General features: G+C 39.2%; 1 protein-coding gene across 3 annotated transcripts in view; it reads right to left on the reverse strand.

Moving 5' to 3' along the window:
- Positions 1-24,060, reverse strand: part of tbc1d32 (TBC1 domain family, member 32) — a 120,775-nt gene that overhangs the window by 59,853 nt on the left and 36,862 nt on the right. For all 3 annotated transcript variants that reach the window (XM_030722066.1, XM_030722067.1, XM_030722065.1), the window contains exons 24-27: positions 10,683-10,805; positions 7,620-7,728; positions 1,478-1,571; positions 1,272-1,397 (exon numbers count right to left, since the gene is read on the reverse strand). In XM_030722066.1, the coding sequence (XP_030577926.1) occupies positions 1,272-1,397; positions 1,478-1,571; positions 7,620-7,728; positions 10,683-10,805 (452 nt within the window). The remainder of the gene's footprint in view (positions 1-1,271; positions 1,398-1,477; positions 1,572-7,619; positions 7,729-10,682; positions 10,806-24,060) is intronic.

Here is a 24,060-nt window from a genome sequence, read left to right on the forward strand (position 1 = left end):
CACATGTGAAAGCCAATACAGCTTATCTGAATGTGATTAGAAGGTGTAAATTCTCACCTTTCATGACGCATAAATAACCTTTACTCCTATCATCAATCCAGCACCATTAAGTAATCAACTAACTGCAGCGCCACTGGATCCATAACTTCCTCTCCAGCAGAGCACAAGCAGTTATAGTTAACAATTCACTGTCACCTACCATTATTTTCAGTCCCACGTGGCTACGTACTCCATGTCTCTACGTGCTCACTACAAACGATAGTTAAATCACACGCAACTACTCCTCACTTCAGATATGGGGAAGAAATGTGCATCTTCACGCTCATCAGTAACATCAAAATTACTTTCTCCCCATTAGTATTCTGTACCTCATTTCAACATGTAGAACAATAATAACTTTCCCCATCTTAACTTCTCAAAAACTACCTGTAAACTAAAGCACCTGGCTGTCCAGCTCCACCTTCTTCTCCTGTACTGCAGCATTGTTGTGCAGTTTTTCTGTATGATCGCATCATTTTTTTTACATGCTTACAGTCACACCAATAAGAACAAAAAATAACTTATTCAGCCAGCAAACTCGTTGGTATTCCTGTCTGCAATTTAAATGTGTCCCCTCATCCCTGATCCACAAACACTCACAATCAAACCATTTACACCACCAGCTTTTTTTTCCTCTTTCCTTTTGTTCCTAGATATACACTACCCGTGTGCCGTCTTAACCAAAAAAAGAAGAAAAGAAAAAAAAAAAAAAACTAACTCAAGCAAATGTAGCAGGTACACTGAAGGTAGAGCTGTAGTTACAAAATAGTTCAAAAGTGTGATTCATTCACGGGTTTTTTTCACAGGTCTTTCTGAGATTGGTAACTGTTTATGTTCTTACTGGTGTGAGTATTGCTGCTAATCATTTCTCTGTAAAATGAAAAAAAGTTATTCTCCTTTTTGGTACTTTTCTCTGAAATTAAACAGCGTGAAATGCATTATGACCACCCTCAAGCAGTAACGCTCAAATACCAAGCGCACTATGTGAAGTATTCTTTGTGACCTTTGGTTAGCTTTTCTATGCTGTGGTTATTTCTCTTACACTTTAAGAGAAAATCTTTAGTTTAAAACGGTAATTTACAGCTTTTCTTTCCAGGCCTTAGTCATTGCTGAGAGAGCATCTCCCCTACAATCAACACTAATGGTGAAGATCTATTATTAGAATGTATTCAAAGATAAAAACCTCTAACGAGATATGAGATCCACAGAAACCAAGAGAACCAGCAGCTTACCCTCTCCGGTCAGTGTGTTGGGTTTTGACATCATGACTTTGCAATACAGTTTTCGACAGGCTTCCATCCAGATTTCATCGTTCTTTGGGTCTTTCCATGAAGTCAGAAGCGCACTGATCTCAGAGTCTGTACACAGAGAAAAGAAAAAAAAAAAAATCATAATAATGCTAAGCCATTATTGGTGAGTTCATCAATGTTCCTCTTACCCGGTGAGGTATGTAGGATCTCTGGTGGATTCAAAGTGTAGCATTGAGGCAGAGGATAGCATGAAAACATAGGCCAAGGGTAAGGATGTTCTCCCTACAGAAAACAGATAAAGAAACCTGATGACTGCTCTTTACGGGCTTTAATGAGGTATGCTAAAATTTACATGCTTACAATGTCATAACAATACAAACATGTCAAGCTGTGCTGATGAACACTGCATGTACTTTTCAGACCTGCATGTTATTTTCATTTATCTCTATTTTGCTCTGACTAAACAGCAGTTATGGCGTTTTATCGAGGATTTTGATGCATTATGATGCTGGACAGCCAGCATTTGTTTGTAATTCACTGGATTGTACTAAATCTTATGACAACATATGATGACAGTATTTCTGAAACACAAGAAATTATGAATAGTGTAGCGCAGTTAAACAGTGGCTTGCTGACGATTCATTACTAAAAAATTGTTTGGCTCAGAGCTGGTAGCAGTTCATAAAATGGTTGTTTATATTTATGTGCCATTGCTTATTTCCCCCTCTCTGTTTTTTTTTCCTCTTATCCTCCTTCATTTATTTCTTTATTTGTATAACCCACTGCCATTTAGCCATTCATTATTTTTCTCATTACTTATTTCTGAAGAACCATAACTCAGCATGTGACTTGCCAAAATAACACGCTCTAAATGTTAATGAAGTTTAGAAAGCAGGCCTCTTTATCCAATTGTCTGTTCCCTCCACTCATGATAATCCCTGTGGGTATTTGACTCTACCACTCCATGATGTGCTTCTCTGAGGATGCTGGAAAAAGTTGGGATGGTACTGAGGATTGCACACAATCTGTATGCAGCTTGGGACTTGTAATGATTGAAGCAGCATGAAGAAGGGACTGGTTACACTATTGGCAGGTTAGTCAATTACAGTGATGGGTAACTATTACTATAAACTATAAACCTGAAGTCATGAATGATCTGTGGTTTTTGGACTATGGCAGGAAACAGCAGCACCTGAAGGCCCAGAGACAAACAAACAAGACCTTGCTGTTAGGCAGCAGGGCTAGCCTTTATGTCCCTACATTATTAGCAAGCTGAGACACAGGTAAGTTTTCAATCCTGTTTGTTAGGCAGTAAGATTACACAAAAGCTACCAAGATGTGTTTAATTAAACCTATGAGCAGTAAATTGGAGTGCACCTCAAGTCACTTTCTTTAAAGCTATGAGACAGTGGTCCCTCATGGGCACTGTCTGGCTCATGAGCCATGACAAGTAAAGAGAGAGGCAAAGCATTAAAAAAATTACCAATTTATTAACCAAAAACAAACAAAACCATAGTTAACTTTATGAGCTGTCTAGTCGGTTTTGTCAGTGTGCCAGCAGTTATATGAGTGTTTGGATGGTAGGTGTACGGTGTCATGTGGTGTAAAACCTAAAATAACCAAACAAATAGCATGGTGCTGGATAGAAGAAGAAGAAAGCACAAAGACAGCCAGCCTGAAATGCCCCAGGGAGACCGGCCAGGTGTTCCCAGTTGCACTAATTAACTCCACCTAAAGGAGCCTACAAGACAACAGAGAGGGACACACACAGCAGGCCGGGCAGAGGGCTGTCACAATGCCCTTCCAGTGTTCTCAATGTTGTTCCTCTGCACTATACAATTTGATGATGAAGACAAAATTCCTCTAACTATAAGTTTTTTGTTTTCTTAAACAAAAATTTTTTTTTCTTGCATGTGCTGTTACATTGTAAAGTCAAACAAAGAAATCTGACTCCCAGCAACACGTTTATATGAAATCCCAAATTACATACAGTGACACCTGAATGACACTGTATTGTAAGATTCAGACAATAATTTAAGATGCTCCAGATCTCAGAGTCACATTAATAGCTGTATGCCATTTCTTTATATTATGTTATCTGATACTAGATACAAAAGAAAATACATGGATATCGATTTTTTTTTTTGTGTGTGTTCCAGAGCTCTGCATGTGTGCACTGTTGAGTGCAGAGGCTTTTGTGCTCATTGTAGTTTTTCTTATAGACTAATGTCTAACTAAAAACCTGAAAAACACCTCTGCCCATTTTATAAAGTAGTCTTTGCTGCCCGGATGTATCTGTAGGCAGATATTCTCCCCCTCCCTCCAACATATCATGTTTAGCTCTGCTGTTACATTAAAAAACAGGACTCAAAATACATCGGGGTTAGCTTTAAACATTTGAGATGAAGACTCATTGAAAAGGTACAAGACAGAGCCAAAAAAGCCAAATTTACAGCTTTGAGCAATCCACTTGTACCAGTTACACAATCGTGATAAAATCTCCTGTGGCATTTCACATGAATTGATGCTCCTAATGGCAACTATCAGTGTTGCATCAGGCATAAAATGCCCCCCAATCAAAGAACAACTATACAATTTGCTGTAAATAGCTTACGCTGCCAACCTTAACAAATAATACGTGTCTGATTCATGTAAATACATGTCACAGTGCTTCCTTAGTAAATCCCAGCAGCTTTTTAACATCAAAAGAGAGTTTTTGTGCGAACCGTCAATTTGGCCCTTAAAGTTTAATGACTAAGGCCTAATGACTAAGTTTTCTTGGATATTTGCACAATGCAGAAGTGACAGGAAGCAGAGTGTTGAACTCATAAGAAATGCAATGTTTGAATTTGTATATGCATAAAGAAAGCTTTATACCCATGATTGTATTCATCAGCCGCTCATAATAAATATGACAGAAATGGTCAGAAATGTCAGTAACAACAATTATTTTAACACAGTGAATCATTTCACGTCTCACCAGGAATGGATTTATTTTATTTGTTTTGAAAACTTCACACAAATTAAGTACTTATTTCACAGCTTCCTGTCTCTTGTATTGTCTACAAATAAGAGGGCATAAGACAGACCTGTGAAACATGACAGAAACAATTTACACCCCCCCACACACACACAAAATCATCTTTCAGATCCTTTCCTTGACCTCAGCATAAATTTGTTCCTGTATTCAGTTCAGCATAAACACCTAAATAATTTATTTCTATCCCAAAATATGCTGAGTAAATAAAACTGCAGGCTTCAAAAAAACTGAAGCTCTCACGGTAATCAGGAGGACACTTTATCTGCAATAAACCATGAGCAGCACAAGAGCAGAATAGAAATGGATGGATGAGTTTGTGCTTGTATTGTGAGTTTGATTGAATGAGTAATGGTGAGGGGAAAATTTTTAAAAAGATGATGTCCCATCCTGAGTCTTAGCTTATGTTCTACCTTTGTTATCATTCTTATTTTTTCTGCTCACAGCTCTCATTTCCATTAGTACACTTCTACATCACACATGATACATGCTACATAGAGTACTGTGGTCTATAGTCTTGAGCAACCCCTCATTTCTTTCTATGTTGCTTCCAGGGTCCCAGACTTTCTTTTATTTTGAAAGTTTTCTTGAGGAATAGTTATCCAGGTTTTCTGAAGGTCTTTCAAAGTTTTCCTTTGGCCGTTGGCTGCGTTTTCACTCATGTTCAGTCCAGTCCTTGTACCTGACCATTTTCAGGCAAATCTTTTTGTTTGTTTGTTTATTAGGCCACTTAACACTGACCTATGAATCATTCAAGCATAAAAAGGCATCTAACTCAAGGGATGAAACAGTGTTGTATCTACACAGAAACAGAAAACAAAAACTTTTAAATTGTGTCTTAAGGCACTTTGTTACTAGCAGCTTGCGGCAATCTATGAAAATTCCAAAGATAAAATTGTTTGACAAATATAAAATAGCATTTTTACACCAACAAGGTGATTTCCAAAGAGTTATTAGCTGAAAACCTGGCATATCTCAGCATGATGTGCAGTGTGTCCTTAAAAAATTTGGGGCCTAAAGAAATAAATACATTTAAAAAAAGCTTATAGCCAATGAACATGATGAGAAAAAACAAATCCAGCAAAGATCTAACACAGGACCTGAGAGATGCATCTGGCCCTTCATTTATCCATCTACTGAAGCCTCATCAGATATGGTCTCAGTGGACAGGCGGCCATCAAGAAGCCATTAAGAAGCCATTCTTAAGGAAGGGAAACAGGTAGAAAAGGCTGAGGTATGCCACATTATGCAAGAACTGGACTGGAAATCAGTGGCAAAAGGTTTAATGGAGCGATGAATCCAAATTTGAAACTTTTGGTTCAGTATGTACGGAGGTGGTCAGGAGGACACAACAGTGAGTGTCTACAGCAGGGCTCTTCAACTCCAGGCCTCGAGAGCTCCTGTCCTGCACGTTTCCGATGTGTCTCTGCTTCAACACACCTGAGTCAAATATAGAAGTCATTAGCAGGACTCTGGAGAACTTGACTGCATACTGAGGAGGTAATTCAGCCATTTGATTCAGGTGTGTTGGATCAGGGACACATCTAATACCTGCAGGACAGGGGCTCTCGAGGCCTGGAGTTGAAGAGCCCTGGTCTACAGCCACCTGTAAAACACGGTGGAGGCTCTGTCATATTTTGGGGCTGTATTTCAGCCAGTGGTGTTTGGGATCTTGTGAAAACTGATGGAATTATGAATGCAAAAAAATACCGTGAGATTTTAATCAACCATGCAATACCATGTGGAAAGCATCTGATTGGAAGCAGCTTAATTTTTCAGCATGAATATGATCCCAACACAGTGCCACTAAAGTAAAAGCATACCTAGATAGTGTTCCAGTGTGTGTTTTCCTATCAGTCATGGACTGACAGAAAACAGAAGAACAGGAAGCCAACATCTAAAGAAAAGACATCAGGAAGGCCAGAGAACTATTCCTGAAGATTACGTAAAGAAATGACAAGAAAGCTCTCCAGGCTGTGTTGAAGAATAAAGGTGGTCATACCAAATATTTGCCATATTTCAATGTATGTTTGCACATGTGCATGCATTTCAGCAGGGTACTGCTGTTTCAACTCAAACACAGCAAGCTGTGCGAGGTTTGATCCTGATTTTTTTGCACATTTTTCCCATATTTTACAATCACTTGCAACATGTTGAGCCTCTGACCACACATACTACTAAATTCTTCTACAATGAAGAATACGTGTTAATGTGCTTTACCACCAAACAGCCACAACACACCAGAGCAGCAATGATCGCTAGTTAGCACTGCTATCACATTTTCTGACGTGTGCTGCTACTCGCTGCAAAAACTTTGTTGGTGGTCAATCTCTTTCCACTACTTAGTTAAGACAACCCTTTTGAATACACCATCTGATACTCATAGTGCTCTTCTTGTAGCTGTACTGATAACATGAACGCACTTAGGCACTCAAAATAGAGTGTAGTATCAGTGAATATGATCTGAGACACACCACATATCCAATTCTCTCTGTGACAGATCATCTTTGTACCTTGCGTCAAGCATTCCAGCCTTTTTAAAAATCCCCTTAGCGTTCCTGTGCCTGCCCTCCCTGGGTCCTACCTCTGCTTTTCCCCTGTCTGATCTGCTGTGCACCAAAACCTTTGTTTTCCCAGTAAAATGTGCCTTTTTTGAACTGTAACCTCCTGGCTGCAGGTTGTGTATTTGAGTCCTGTTGTGTCCATGTTTACCAGCAGTGAAACAAAAAAAAGGATAGGATGATCCTATGAAACAAGGATAAAAAAACAACTATGTTACTGGCCTAGTAGGCCTCTCTTTCCCTGACTCAGCTGGCACCTTTTTTCTCCATTTGACTCCACTGTACAATCAGCACCAGACTACAAAAGCTGGTGAGAAGTGTTAGCCACAGTCGGTGGGCCAGTTTTAAAATGTAAGCTTGCTCCTGAGCAAGTTTCTGAATCAACTTTGCTAAACGTTTGCTCTCATCCTTTTTAAATGATAGGTATAAAACCTTAGGTATTTCATTAAGTTGGCCCTTTTCTTTAATGAAAACCTTGTTTAATTGAGAATTTGCTCTTTTACTCTTTTAAACACCCTCCCCTCAAAGAAATTTTGTGAAACTGAAATGTCAGCAATGTATCTCTCCAACAAGGCCATCTTTTTTTTCCTTGGACCCGTTTGTAGAAACATACTGTAATTTTACTTTTGTGCAAAAAAAAAAAAAAGAAAGAAAGAAAGAAAGAGCCAACAACAGTCAAATCAACATGTGGAAAGGTATCACTAATTCAGTACAATTCAAAGCAGAGCTGACCTCTTGCAGGGCTCGAGAAGGAAGCCTCCTCTCAGATGGACCTCCAACCACACCAACACGAACCAGCACATGATTCCTCTCCACCGACAGACTGTCTATGATGAAAGCCCTGAGACGAACAGAGAAGACCGGAGATTATTTTACTGACATTTATTACATCAAGTTAAGTCGCAGAAAGTTTAGCAGCCCCTTTTTGAAGGGAGGTTAGAGACGAGTTGAACAATGAGCATGGATCTCAGCCTTTAGGCCATACATCTTCAGTGGTTTGTATACAACAGCGATTCCTGAACTATGACCTAATGTGAAATAATATCCCAAGACAAAGTTAACCAATTTAAAATGGAAACACACAATGGAAAGTCACTCTATGAGTTTTTGGTATTCAAGTTCTGTGAAGCACTTTTCACAGAGTTTTAAGCCTCTCAATAACTTAAACTGTACACTGCTGTGAGGCAAGTTAGAAAAGAGAGATGGGTTTTCATGTTAGAAATTCAGATTAGATCAGAGAATATTCCAATTACAAAGGCACTTCAGGATCGAAGGGTGCCAGCCTTGGTGGATAGTTCTAACAGCTGCAGCAATTTGGACTTGAAATTGGTAATAAAGAGAACTATTTTCTTGTACAGTGATCTTTCTGGGGGCCTGCTTGCCACAAAATGGGATTTTCATACATTTTTAAGTAAGAAAAAAAATATATATATATTAGTGTAATGGCTAAAAGAAAGTAAAATAAAATGACTGATGTCATTCATATTAAAAAGGTCAGAAACAAAATATGAATAAAGAGAGACAGGCAGAAGAACGACAATGAAAAGGGTCACTAGTGAGATGCCAAAAATGTTAAGTTTAGATGACAGTGAATGGGGCTGGGGGGTTGGGAGATAAGATAAAGAAGAAACAATAATCTCATGTTGACAATGGGAGAAAGACAGGAAAAGATGTCAGGAAATGGAAGGATGAATTAACGAGTCATCACTCTCAAAAATTGAGCCAGCACTTAGACATGCCATGCGAGCTGGCATTTCAGGGCCATTTCCATCCAAAACCAACAGCCATGACTCTGCCAACCATTACCAAGAGGGAAGGGCTCTTGAACACACACTCTCAAAAATGGCCTTTTCACTTTCTTTCTGTTTTATTTTATTTTATATTTGTCACAAGACAAACAAACAATTTCTCATCCTGAGCACTGATTAAATTCAAAAGTGTTCTGTCATATCGGGGTGAATCAGAGAAGCAAAACACTGTCAGTGAACAAATATCAGAGCAACCAATATAGCAAAACTGAAGTAGCAACTGAGACCATAAACCCATTAGAAAAGTGTTTACTTTTATACTGAAGTGAGAAGCAGGGCAATGTTCTCATAGTTTTTGTCACTGCAAAAGTCGCCCTCTGCTGGCCATAAGAAAGAATTCGGGTTTAGGGCAGTTTCACTTTGGCATCACTTCTCATACCAGAGGCCCCATCTATCCAGTCCTTGGGCATCAATTAGTGTTGCTTTTTCAAAGTGGGTGGCATGCATCATTTATGAACAAGGTGTACTTTGACATCTGCACTCTTCCCATTAGTGACATTCTCATCCTTTTTCCAACATGCAGGGTAATTGTATAGGTGCGTACTTTAATCCAAGATCACAACTTTTCCTTAACCTAACCAGGCAGTTCCCAACCAAGTTGTTTTTAATGCATGAATGTAACCAGCGAGTCAAAGCAAAAGTAAAAAAAGCAAGTGAAAAATGCCAAAAAAACAGCCAGTGCAAAATAACCAGAAGAAAGTGGTAAACACAAATTTTCAAATGGGACATGAACCACACTCGTGGCAGGCAAACCTGCTACATATTCCAAAGCCACCCCTCCGATACTCAAATGTAGACTTTGTAGGTCTCTAAAACAAGACTGTTATCTTTCAGCACCTAGTTAACGTGTAGCTGCTGTCATAGGATATAACAGGGGCAAAAGAGAGCGTTGGCCTATTAGTAGGCCTGTTTGCCATTTCCACATGTAGTTATTTTTTATATACTGTAATAGTTAGCTCCAAACCTCTGAGTTTAAATTGCAGGATAAAGCTGTATTTCTTTCACACTCTCCAAGCAGAAGAAAACTAACAAGTAATCAGTTGGTTAAATAGTTAGTTAAATAATGAATTGCATTGCTTATTATACTTTTGAATCAAATGTCATGCACTGTGGCACTGTGAAAATAACAACAATGAAACGTCAACATCCTGCACAACTAATAAGTATTTCAACATATATTCTTGGCTGGAATTTATAACAGAATTTAGATCACTTAAATACAAACTAATATTTCTGTTTGTAAGTTAAAAACATTAGAAATCAACTACTGATAAAAAAAAATAATAATGAACAGAATTATCTGATTGCTAAACAATAAAAAACAAAGAGTTAGGTCCATAAATATCTGAACGATAAATATTGTGGGTCTTTCTGTCTTCAGTTTTTTATTTAATAACTGACAAGCATGCTCTGTTGGGTTGATATCAGGTGACAGAAATGACCATTGAAGAATATCCCATTTCTTTGCCTTGAGAAATTCTCAGGTTGCGTTTGCTGTATGCTCTGGGTCATTATCTATTTGTACTGTGAAATTCCTTCTCTTTAAGAAGGTACCACTGTATATTTGGCCACTCCTAAAGTTGCTGGTCGCTTCCTCTGATAGGTTCATTTAGGATTTTTAGCTCAGTGATGGCCTCCTTCATTTGTATCAACATCTCAACAACAATAGACCTCATATTGACAATTCAAGTCAACCACTACCTAACTCAAGAGCTTTTATTTGCTTAAACTGTCTTAGAATAACAAGGGAACAGGCCTCACATAGCCATGAAACTCCTTATCAATTAGCTGATGAGTCAATGGCTCTAATTCTTTAACATTTAATACGAACCCCTTGTATTAAAGCTGAAAGTCTGGACTTCAGTCACATCTTGTTTGATTTTAAGTAAAGAGGCAAAATTACAAAAATTTATATCATCCAAATATTTATGGACCTAACTAATGTCTTTTGTCATAAATTTTCACGAGTGTCTTTTTGAGTTCATACCCCTCATCGGAGTCTGGGACAGTGACGTTCTCTCCTTGACTCTGCAGCAACATGGTGCAGATGTTATATTGGCTCTCCAACAGCAGAAAGGAGTCCAGATTACAACAGAGCACGCTGAGTAGTCTGCAGTAATGCACACAAACAAAAACAGAGACATCAAAATACAGAGTACTGGCTGCCTGAGATACTGTAGCAGAACAGCAGCACTGAGAATAACAAACGTCATTTCTACCACACCATACAACAGGTTAAAACCGGGCAGGCAAAGACCCCATTTATTCTTTTTTGTTGTCTAATTCCCCTGGCCTTTTATGTCTGCAAGTGCTGTTTTGGCCAACATAATGTTTCCCCCATCAGCTTGCCATAGCCAATTGTAAGCTTTGTTAAGCAGGAACCCTTAGGAAAAGTTTCATGGTTGATTTTCAGTTGCTGGTAATGAAGCCAGGCTTGTGCAAGCTGCTCAAATACAGCGGCTTTTTGACAAACTAAAGAAGAAAAACTAAGAGCCAAAGAAACCACATTTGGTTCATGACCTGTAGAGAAAAAAAAAAAAAAAAAAAGTGTCAGCCTCTGTCAAATACCAAATGTCACTTCCTCACCACTTTATTCCTTCGGCTCCACAACTGATTTTGTGTTATACTGGATTATAAGAGCTTACTTGTGCATCAAGGATATGCAGCATTAATCATAACAATCTAGTTAATGTTTATTATGCATATGTTTTCTAGACTATACCTCTGAAATTATTTCTACCAAAATTAAGATATTAAGAAAATATTAAGATCTTAATCAATAACAGTCTCAGAAAATCATTGACACTTTCTGCAGCAATTTAAGTCATGCAAGAAAATAAAAGTGATGTCATCTGTGTTTATAAAACTGTTTTAATAATCACAATCTGCATTCAATAGCAACCTCGAGTATTTTTAGATAGTTTTTTTTTTTTAAATAGTTCAAAGTCCAATTTCTTCTTCATTGTCAAAGCGTTTAATGAACCAGGTTTTCAAAATAATCCATCACAAGCGACAAAAAACAAACCCAAAAAACAAATGTCTTTATAATTTAAAAATACTTTTGAAAACACCTGCATTTCACGTTTCACAAAATGTCATTTCAATTTTCAAACTGACATGTAATTGTGTGTTTGTGTGCTGACAGACAAGAGGCAGTGATGAGCTCTGGATGTTATTTGCCACGTTTTGTGAGAACCACCTCCTTTTCAGCGACTGCTTGCTGGACAGTTTCCTGGACACCTGTGTGACGGACAGCTCTACTCACTCATTCTGACAGCAGCACAGCAAGAGGCTGAGAGTCTGCCGGGCCTTTTGACCTCCTCCTCAGTTTGAAGCAGATAAATGGAGGATGAGGCTTACTTCCACTTTGTCTGTTTGATATTCCACTTTGAAGTGTTGTGAACACCAGGTGTCCAATTAGTGCTTTTAATTGCTGGCTTGTTGCTGAATAATTTGCTGGTCAACAATCCATCAGTAATAGTACACAATATAACAATTTTTATCTGAAGCAGCACAAAAGTACAAACATGCTCAGTTTACTATCACAGAGATTAAGGTTAAGGTTACACAATTATCAAAACTCTTGATAAATATTTTCTAATAAATCATTTCTAAGCTGGTTGTGACAAAGGATCATATCAGCTAAATGTAACGTGACCAAATTTTTGTGTTTACTTAGTTAACCTTTATTTAATCAGGAAAACATGACTCTTGATATTTCAGTCTCTTTTGTCATGGCCAAGTCAGGCAACAGCTCAATCAGCACTGGTTTCACAAAAGTACACAAATAATATAAACACAGCAAAAACACATTAGAAAAAGTGAAATACAGAAACATCAGACACTATAAATTTCAAAGCTAAGGAAGCATAAAGCATAATGTAAAGAGCCTGATGTAACTGCCTCCAGGCCATTCAAAGTTAACTTCAATTCATTAAGCGTGACCATTTCCTGAAGATTTTGTTTTCCGCCAAGTAGTTATATCTAATATGTAGTTACAACAGCATTACCAAATCGTTTAACTGGCACAAGCTACAATAAAAACAGTGTAGTTGACTTCACAGAAACCAAAACTCTGAAGTAGAGCTTGTTAGCACAAATATCTAATCAGCCAATAACATGGCAGCAACTCGATGCATTTAGGCATGAAGACAAAGTTCAAACCGAGCATCAGAACAGAGAAAACAGGTGATTTAAGTGGCTTTGAATGAACATGGCATTGTTGTTGGTGTCAGACGGGCTGAGAATTTGACAAACTGCTGATCTACTGGGATTTTCTCACACAACCATCTCTAGGGTTTACAGAGAATGATCCAAAAAAAAACAGAAGCTCTTCAGTGAGCAGCAGTTCTCTGGGAGGAAATGCTTTGACAATGCCAGAGGAGAATGGCTAGCTGATAGGACGGCAGCAAGAACTCAAATAACCACATGTTACAACCAAGGTATGCAGAAGAGCATCTCTGAATGCAGAACACATCAAACCTTGACAGGAAAGATCTCTGGAGCTTGAAAAAGGCGACTGGACTTCTTTTTGTTTCTTGAAGACGTTTCACCTCTCATCCGAAAGGCTTCTTCAGTTCTCAACCAAATGGTGGAGAGACCCAGGTATTTAAACCCCTGTGGGCGTAGTCCCCTGGAGGTGGTTATGACCCTCTATTGATCATGTACTTGAACACATGTACCCAGGTGTGAAGGGGGCGTGGGTCATATTTAATCAGTGGTTTCAGTTGAAACCAATTTAGGACTCCGCTCCATTGTTTCCTGTGGCCTATTGAGGTCACTGGAACAAAGGTGTGAATGGGGGTTGAGACGTCTGGGAAGGGAGCTCAGGACAGCACTGTAAGCGGGGGAAAGTTGGTGACGTAATCCACCTCCTCTGTTCAATGATGGTTGTTCACAGTGGACATAGATGGCTTCTTTCACTCCTCTTTCAAACCATCTGTTTTCCCTGTCCAAAATGTGGACATTGGCATCCTCAAAAGAGTGCCCTTTTTCCTTCAGATGCAGATGTACTGCTGAATCTTGTCCTGTCGAGGTGGCTCTTCTATGTTGTGCCATTCGTTTGTGAAGAGGCTGTTTGGTTTCACCAATGTAGAGGTCCGAGCACTCTTCACTGCACTGAACAGCATACACTACATCGCTGATCTTGTGTTTGGCGGGTTTGTCCTTGGGATGAACCAGTTTTTGTCTTAGGGTGTGACTTGGTTTGAAGTATACTGAGATGTCATGCTTGGAGAAAATTCTTCTGAGTTTCTCTGACAAGCCTGACACATAAGGGATGACAATGTTGTTCCTCTTGTCCTTCCCATTCTCTGTAGTTTGTGTTTGGCCTTCATTCCTGTGCATCTTAGCTGATTTGATGAAGGCCCAGTTGGGGTAACCGCATGTTTTGAGGGCTTTCTTAATGTGTGTGTGTTCCTTATGCTTCCCTTCTGCCTTAGAGGGAACACTTTCCGCACGGTGTTGTAGGGTCCTGATCACCCCAAGTTTGTGTTCCAGAGGGTGGTGGGAGTCAAAGAGGAGATACTGGTCTGTGTGTGTGGGCTTCCGGTAAACTTCAATGTTGAGGCTTCCATCTTCCTCGATAAGCACCGCACAGTCCAGGAATGGTAACTTGTTATCTCTGGTGTCCTCCCTGGTAAAACGTATGTATTTATCCACTGAGTTAATGTGACGAGTGAAGGCTTCTACTTCTTGGGTTTTGATTTTGACCCAGGTGTCATCTACATATCTGTACCAGTGGCTAGGTGCCTTCCCTTTGAAAGAACCAAGAGCTTTACTTTCCACTTCCTCCATGTAAAGGTTGGCTACAATGGGAGACACTGGGGAGCCCATGGCACATCCATGCTTCTGTCTGTAGAATCCATCATTGTATTTAAAATATGTTGTGGTAAGGCAGAGATCTAAAAGTGCACAAATCTGATCTGGGGTGAAGCTGGTTCTGTTCAGTAAGGAATCGTCTTCCTGTAGTCGTCTTCTGACGGTCTCCACTGCCTCAGTTGTAGGTATGCAAGTGAAAAGTGAAACCACATCAAAAGACACCATGGTTTCATCTGGATCCAGTACAAGATTCTGGACCTTGTTAGTAAAATCTGTAGAGTTTTCAATGTGGTGGGGTGTGATGCCAACAAGCGGTGATAAGATGGTGGCGAGGTGTTTGGAAATGTTGTAGGTGACCGAGTTTATACTGCTGATAATGGGTCGAAGTGGGACTCCTTCTTTGTGGATCTTTGGGAGTCCATAAATGCATGGAGTGGCTTCTCCAGGGTACAGGCGGTAGTAAGTGGGGCGGTCAATGGCTTTTTCCTTTTCAAGTTGTTGCAGGCAGCAAACAACTTTTTTCTTGTAGTTGCTTGTGGGATCACGTCTCAAGACCTCATAAGTATTGTTGTCACTGAGGAGTGTAGTAATTTTGTTGTGGTAATCCAATGAATTCAGCACAACCGTGCACCTCCCCTTGTCGGCTGGCAGTATGGTGATGTTTTGATCCTTGCTTAGGGCTGTGATGGCCTTCTTCTCCTGAATGGTGAGGTTGGATGGAGGAAGTCTTGCACTGGAGAGAGTGGCTGAAACTTTCATCCTGATCTGTTTCAGCCACTCTCTCCAGTGCAAGACTTCCTCCACACACACAGACCAGTATCTCCTCTTTGACTCCCACCACCCTCTGGAACACAAACTTGGGGTGATCAGGACCCTACAACACCGTGCGGAAAGTGTTCCCTCTAAGGCAGAAGGGAAGCATAAGGAACACACACACATTAAGAAAGCCCTCAAAACATGCGGTTACCCCAACTGGGCCTTCATCAAATCAGCTAAGATGCACAGGAATGAAGGCCAAACACAAACTACAGAGAATGGGAAGGACAAGAGGAACAACATTGTCATCCCTTATGTGTCAGGCTTGTCAGAGAAACTCAGAAGAATTTTCTCCAAGCATGACATCTCAGTATACTTCAAACCAAGTCACACCCTAAGACAAAAACTGGTTCATCCCAAGGACAAACCCGCCAAACACAAGATCAGCGATGTAGTGTATGCTGTTCAGTGCAGTGAAGAGTGCTCGGACCTCTACATTGGTGAAACCAAACAGCCTCTTCACAAACGAATGGCACAACATAGAAGAGCCACCTCGACAGGACAAGATTCAGCAGTACATCTGCATCTGAAGGAAAAAGGGCACTCTTTTGAGGATGCCAATGTCCACATTTTGGACAGGGAAAACAGATGGTTTGAAAGAGGAGTGAAAGAAGCCATCTATGTCCACTGTGAACAACCATCATTGAACAGAGGAGGTGGATTACGTCACCAACTTTCCCCCGCTTACAGTGCTGTCCTGAGCTCCCTTCCCAGACGTCTCAACCCCCATTCACACCTTTGTTCCAGTGACCTCAATAGGCCACAGGAAACAATGGAGCGGAGTCCTAAATTGGTTTCAACTGAAACCACTGATTAAATATGACCCACGCCCCCTTCACACCTGGGTACATGTGTTCAAGTACATGATCAATAGAGGGTCATAACCACCTCCAGGGGACTACGCCCACAGGGGTTTAAATACCTGGGTCTCTCCACCATTTGGTTGAGAACTGAAGAAGCCTTTCGGATGAGAGGTGAAACGTCTTCAAGAAACAAAAAAAAGAAGTCCAGTCGCCTTTTTCAAGCTCCAGAGACTACTATGACCTGGATAACTGAGAATCTACACAGACATACGACAGGAAAGATGGTCTACAGCAGCGGCGGACCACACCAGGTGCCACTCCCAGAAGATTGGAAAAACATTGCCTGGTCTATTGAGTCTTGATTTCTGCTTTGACATTTTAATCGTGCAGTCAGAGTTTGACATAAACAACACGCAACATGGATCAATCCTGCATTATATCAACAGTTCAGCTGTTGCTGGAGTAATGGTGTTGGGAATATTTTCTGGGCACACTTTGGGCCCCTTATTACCAACTCAAGATCATTTAAACCCCACACCCCATCTGAGTATTGTTGCTGATCATGCCCATCTTTTTACAGCCATCTGGCTTCCAGCACCATAATGTCTCATGTCACAAAGCTCAAATCATTTCAAACTGGTTTCTTGAATATGACAGTGAGTTCACTGTACAGTCACCACATCTCAATCCAATAGAGCACCTTTAGAATGTGGTGGAATGGGAGATTCATATATAGGATGTGCACCTGAATCTGCAGCAACTGTGGTGATGTCAATATAGACCAAAATCTTTGAGGAATGTTTCCAGCACCAGGGCAGTTCTGAACGCAAACTGATCCAACCCTGTGTACATACAGCATATTGTAAAGAGCCTGATGTAACTGCCTACCGGTCATTTGAAATGACCTTAAATTCATTTTGTGTTTTCTAATATATGGTTACTATGGCACCACTAGCTACTTTCAGCTGACAGCAGGTCATGTTTGATTTGGCAGATTTTTTTAAAGCCAGATGCCCTTCCTGAAGCAATGCCTAAGGGGGTTGTGTCTCCTCCCAGGGATCTCTCTCTTGTCAGGCAAATGTGTAAACCACTACACTATGGAGGTCATTATGGCATTACTGAACAGTTTAAATGGCACTAGCCACCATTAAAGCAGCATAGTTAACATCACTGGGAGAAAAAAAACATCAAGAGAATAACAATGGCCACATTCAACATGTGATTATTCCACATTATTTCAGACTTTTCATGTCCTTTTTTCAAACACTACAATTTATGTCATTTCATGGCTCAGACTTATTGTCATTCGTGGTGACCATATCTGCAACACACTTCATTTCATGTTGAAAGACGTGCATGCATTAAAACACCCACTTGTGACAGATGATTACTTACTTGATGATGTGCCCACACATCTGCAGGCATCACAAGACTTATGTATAAACCAATTACAGCAAGTCAAGAGTAATCTGCCTGACAGTATGACTGATGACCGTGCTGCGGATTGATTAGTCATGCATTAGGTAAGATGCAAATGGTCAACACTTTATGGGTGTGCTATATGGGAGAGTTTTACCATTTGAAGTCAGAGCGAGAAATCAAACAATCTAGGACATCAATATTTATACACTGCTGCCAAATGAAATGTTACATGAATTCATACATTTTCAATCAAAAGAAGCAGCAAACAAAGAAAATCTCCTGAGACGTGGCCAACAAGACTGATTTTGTGTAGACCAACAACTCATCCCAGAAACAAAGTTTTCAATCTTTGCACACATACAGCGAAACATTGAGATTATTAGCTAACCCATTCTCCACAAGTGAAAGCACGTGTTAATGAGCTGCATCTGAAAGCCCCACTGGCTGAACACCTGCAAACATCAATTAGCAGCTTCATTTGGCCCATAACACTCCAAACGAGTCACAGTAACAACATGACATAAGCTGCTAATCCATCATTAAAATAAAACAAAGTAATATCTTCTACTGTGTTTTCCACATTAGGTTGCAGATATTTTTTTATGCCAAATATACAAAAGCAATCTAATTTTTACTTTTCTGTTTTGATTTCCAATCAGTTCTATTCTAGTTTGTTTTGTGGGTGAGGTGAGATGACCGCAAGTAAATTCTGGTAAGGACGCTCAAACAGATGATGACTGTACATACTGATGAGCTGTTACCAGTTGTGTTTTATACTGATAGTCAAAAGAACCACTGATGAAAAATATCATTTAATTACCAAGGTTGAAATCTTAAAGAAATAAGTAATAGGCAGCCTTAAAAAGTGAAATGAAAGGCTTGATAAATTGAGATTAGTTGCTCATCCTGTCCACACTTATTTTTCCTTCCTGATGAAGAGACCATTCATTTTAACTCCTTACTTTTTGAAGGCCTAATTAAAATCCTAAAAGCTAGAAACTGAGCTATGGTGGTCCACTAACTGACTTTGACCAGTTTAATGTGGTGGTGCACACTGATCAAGAATAACATTATGACCACCTGCCTAATATTGTGTTGGTCCCCCTGACCCATCGGTGCATGGACTCCACTGGACCCCTGAAGGTGTGCTGTTGTATGCGGAACCAAGACGGTAGCAACAGATTCTTGTAAGTTGCAAAGTGGGGCCTCCATGGATCAGACTTGTTTCTCCAGCACATCTCACAGATGCTCAATTGGATTGAGATCTGGGAAATTTGGAGGCCACGTCTACACTTCAAACTCATTGCTGTGCTCCTCAAACCATTCTGGAACCATTTTTTTCCTTTGTGGCAGGCTGCATTATCCTGCTGAAAGAGGCAACAGACATCAGGGAATACTGTTTCCACGAAAGGCTGTACATGGCCTGCAACAGTGCTTAGGTAGGTGGTACATGTCAAAGTTATGTCCACATGAATGGCAGGATCCAAGGATTCCCAGCAGAACATTGCCCAAAGTAGCTCACTGCCTCCACCGAGCCTGCCTTCTTCCCATAATGCATCCCGGTGCCAGGTGTTGCCCAGGTAAGCAGCACCTGCACCCACCGTGCAAAAACACTTCGGGTTACATAGAAGTCTATGGGAAAGTGACCCCAGCTCACTTGCTCTGTGAACTCAGAGAGCACGTTCCTTATGACTTTACAGTCATAGTTTCAAGCCATATTGAATAAAATATAAAGGTCATTTTGTAAATTATGGTCAATAGTAGAGGCTGTACCTCTGATTCTCACATATCGAGCTCTCTTTAATAGTCTTTCAAGACACAGTAAAGACTGCAACAGCTTTACGGTGTGACCAAAGTATATAAAAAGTTAGTGATTGCAAGTTTACAAGATACCAATAACTTTTCTTTCACTGCTGGTACATTTCTGGAAGTTTTAAGATCACATTCATACTAATACTAAATCACATCAGTGGAAACGTGTGAAGCTCCACAGCAGCATGTTTAGAGCTTTGAATAGCAGAGAGTGGAATAAAGGCATCCAAACAATTCAGACGGGGGAGGGGGGGGGGGAAAGCCAAAAAAAACACACACAAAAAAAAAAAAAAAGCCAAAAAAACAAAACAAAATAAAACAGACGGATGAGAGCCAGTTGCCATGACAACAAAGAGGCTTTTAGCAACAAGGGAAAGGACTGGGGGATTTTAGCTCTCATTAGCTTGTGAAGATCAAGAGGGGTGGGAATTGTGGTTTCTTTCTTTCTTCTTCTTCTTTTTTTTTTTTTTAAAAAGGGGGGCTACACTTCAGGATTGCTTGACAGCAATGCCAGTGATCAGACCTGCACTGAACAGAAAAAACGATTTAGTCTATTAAGAATCAAACATTGTGATGTACTCCTGGAGGCTGCTTTAAAGCTGTTGGAGCTTTAAACCAGCCTCTATTACAGAACTATGTGTTCTGTAATAGTTCCAATGAGCTCCTAAGGTTTGATTCTGATCCTCTTCAAGGATGAGGTTGGCATTCTTCTATTATCCTGTACTCTCCTATAGAAGAGTATATTTATTACAAGTGTCACCTGTATCCCTAAAAGTTGAAATAACTCATATTCTATGTCAATATTATCCAAATACTTGTGTTTGTGATATTCTACCATTACAGTGAACACAGAGTATTTTGGCTAATTCTAGATACAGTGTCACGTTTTCATAAATGCTCATTGTGTATAAAATTTAAGCTGACTACAGCAGTGCCAATAATTAGAACCATAACATTTCTCCTGGAAAATACAGCATCATTACCCATTTTAAGAAAAATGTGTTGAGTATAAATGTTGCTTGGCATGAAAAGTATTGAGAGATATGTTGACAATATAAAAAATTTAGAACAACACTGATCTTTACAAGTACCCACAGTAAACAGAGAATAGCAGGAAACAAATATGCTGCTACTAAAAATGGAGAAACGCCCTTATGTCCCCCCATATGCAGGTCTCCCAATTAAAAAAGGATTGTTCTAAACATTTCTTAATATTTTTAAATAAAACGTAACCATATTTATAAGTGTTATATGTCCCTGTTGAGTAAATGGATAACCAGAAGAGGGGGGAAAAATAGAAGAACAACCTGGAGGTGTTATCTATTATTCATTATGTGGCATACGTGATATATCAACACCTGAGCACATTAATGAGGCTGGCTCCCCTCACTCCCTCATCTATTGTGGCCACATAATCACACAAGGTGGTAATATGTCTGCGTTTGACCTCAGGTGAAGCAGAGTTTCTATTTCTCATCTAAAGGTTTACACAAAGTTTGCATGACAAGAAACTCATGAATAAACCTCATGAATACAACGAAGAATACAAAAGGTGCTGCTGAGAATAATCATTCTCTGCTATTGAGAGTGAGCTCAGAACAAAATGCAGTAAATGTTCTTTTGTGCTATTTAACAGTTTTTTTTTTCTTTTTACTTCAATTAAAACAGTCCCTTAATCAGACGGCCGTTTGTCTGTGTTTTTGTAATTAAGAGTTGTTTTTTTAACTGTATGTCTCAAAATTAAAAAATAAAAATTACATCCCTAATTTTTATTGCTATACTTTACAGTATAACTCTGTTTATAAACAAAGCAGTTGCCCCTGATGCAGGGAAAAACTAATACTATCCACAAGGAAGCTCCCATAAAGTCCACTGCTTTGTTTGAAGGAAGAAGAAAAAAAAACCTTTATTATTGCAGCTACATTATTAAAAACACAACCAATGCACATCATGTATGATTGTTTGACCGAGGGTTCGGGGGTCTTGTTTTTAATAATGCAGCCGTGACAACAAAGGCTTTTAAGCATAAAATTTTAAACAAGAAATTTGCCTTGGATATCTGGAGGGAATCTAATAGCTTCTTTGTAAAGAGTCAGAAAAAAATAAAAGTGGCAAAACCAGTAATTATATATCTTAATACTGTCATGAAATGCCTGCAGCTAATGGGAAATACATGCTTAGGGAGATTCACAAGTGCATAAACAATACATAGCATGCATAATATATAAATTAATCCTGTTAATGTACAAATCACACATTCATGTCACTAGTTTTTTTTTTATAATAACCTGCAGAGCTTAATTATCTTTACACTGCAGGGGGTGTTGTTGTCCACCACACGGTAATTGGGCAAATTAATCCATGAGGTAATCATCTGCAGCCTTAGAGCAACAGAGAAAAAAAACTACTACTACACTACTGGCTTGAGAAGATCTAATATGAGCAGTGTCCAGTCCAGCCCAATAGCTTGCAAAGAAATCATTAACAGCTCTAATTTAGAAAATAAAATGCTCTGCTATTAGTGTGGTGGAAATAAAGGATTTCTGAAATGCAAATTTTTAAATCTCACACTAGTCAAGATTATGTTTTTTAAATGGATGGATCATTAAATTTGAATGTTTTCAGAATGTGTTTTTACCATCTGTTAATGGTAAAAGAAATTCAAACTTTTTCTTATGGGTTATTATGCTGTGGTTTTACTCATCCAGCTCACTCGAGCTACATGTGGCCTCTAAACTAATATGAGTTTGACACCCCAGATTTAATGTGTCAGTAACAACATGAACCAGCTTTCAGATATCCACAGGACACACAGTCATGGTGAGATCACGCCTGGCTCTGGTTTCTGTGGCACGTGTTTGTGCAAAAACAGCTGTATGTTTTACTGTGTACAGTGAAGCATGGTCTACAGCTCCTCTCTACAGCTCTTTGTGTGGTGTAGCAGTGACTACAACAGGAGCTCTTCCCTTCCAGTTGCCACTGACTGTACACACCCACAGTCCTGTTGTAGTGGCATTAGCCTGACTCAGCTGGATGTTGAAGCTTATAGCCCTACCACTATCTACATCATTTTGTAGTTCTTCAGTAAATGCCAGCTAATATTTCACAGATTCTTACTATGAATAATGAAATTCCTACATGAACTGATTTTAATGAGGTATCCGTTTTTGTTTCAGCGGGTTTAAAATGGACAGGGCTCAGTTTAAATGTGATGTCATATAATTGTAGCTGTAGCTTCACTGATACTAAGTCTCGATCAATTAAATCTCAAACCACACCCACAGAGCTTCAATAATATCATCTAAAGATGTTTCTTCAAACTTCAGCTACAATTTCTGCTTCTTTATTGATCAATATTTAATGACGTAAGAAAATCATTTCAAATGGCATAGCCAGAGAAGACGTGCTAGTACAATTTATATAATTTATGTATTCTTCTGTTAATTGGAAATTCTAAAAGGACTGCATTTACATAATGCCTGTATCCAAAGCTCTCGCTCTGTCTTACCCGTACTCACACATGGCTTTGTTATGTTTATCTCGAATACCTTAATCACACATATTATGTACCATATTATGTACATAAATATGATGTATACTTCACTATATACATATTAAACATTTGCTTGCCTTGACAATATAATCCAACTTTTATATATATTTCCATCTTGGCCCATTTTTGAACTCACCTCCCTCTACTTATGCTTTTTATTCTTACTTTTCTCTTTCTTTTATATACATGAATTTTATTAATCAGTGGAGTGTCCTTTTGTGTAAATGCTGCTTTACTGATGCAATTTTCCCCTCTGGGATCAATAAAGCACAATCCATGTACCACACTGTCATATCCCTTCAGGCAAAGGATAATCAGAAGATCGAATGAAAACAGAAACAGTCACATTGTGGGTGATGATGTGTTAGTAATGAGCCTTCTGGGTTAAACTGTTCACACTGGTTTTGTGTGTGTGTGTGTGTGTGTGTGTGTGTGTGTGTGTGTGTGTGTGTGTGTGTGTGTGTGTGTGTGTGTGTGTGTTTTGGACAGGAGCGCAATCAAAGACACATTATAATATGTTATAGTAAGGTGAAACTGAAGGGGGAAGTGATTCAGAATGATGAGCTGTGGGTAAAATATCTAAGTTCTACCTTTGCTTACTATATTAGAGATCTTTTGATGATTGAATTTTATCTGCACGACTACTTTTTCCCCCAAATGATGCCTTTTAATTTTTTCTAAATTCTGTCCAAATTTCTCAAGTGTTCTATTAAAATTAACTGAACACAACTTAAAAGAACACCGAACATGCTCTGTTTAGGGGTACAAAATAATATAGATTTACCCAGATGTTCTCAAACTGTGGGGAAAGATAAAAAAAATACCAGAAAAAGTCTGAGTGTCACTGGTTTAAAGCAATTATTCTAATAAGTTAAAAATTAAGATGGTAGATTAGAGGTAAAATGCTACATTTACCACATTTAACAAGCCGCAGAGGAGCAATGAGTCTGTCAGTTACTTTCATCAGTCTAGGTGGTACATGAACAGAGCATCTTGTTCTTTTCAGTTTGCTTCAGGATGTTAATGGGAGTGGGCTGAGTGACAGGCACAGACAGAGTGAGTCAGCAAGACTCCAAACAAGCTGAAGCTATTGTGATTCAGAAAGCTTTTAAAAAGGCAAAAGGATACACAGCTGCCAT

The sequence above is a fragment of the Archocentrus centrarchus genome, chromosome 24, assembly GCF_007364275.1.
Source record: "Archocentrus centrarchus isolate MPI-CPG fArcCen1 chromosome 24, fArcCen1, whole genome shotgun sequence".
NCBI classification, from domain to species: Eukaryota; Metazoa; Chordata; class Actinopteri; order Cichliformes; family Cichlidae; genus Archocentrus; species Archocentrus centrarchus.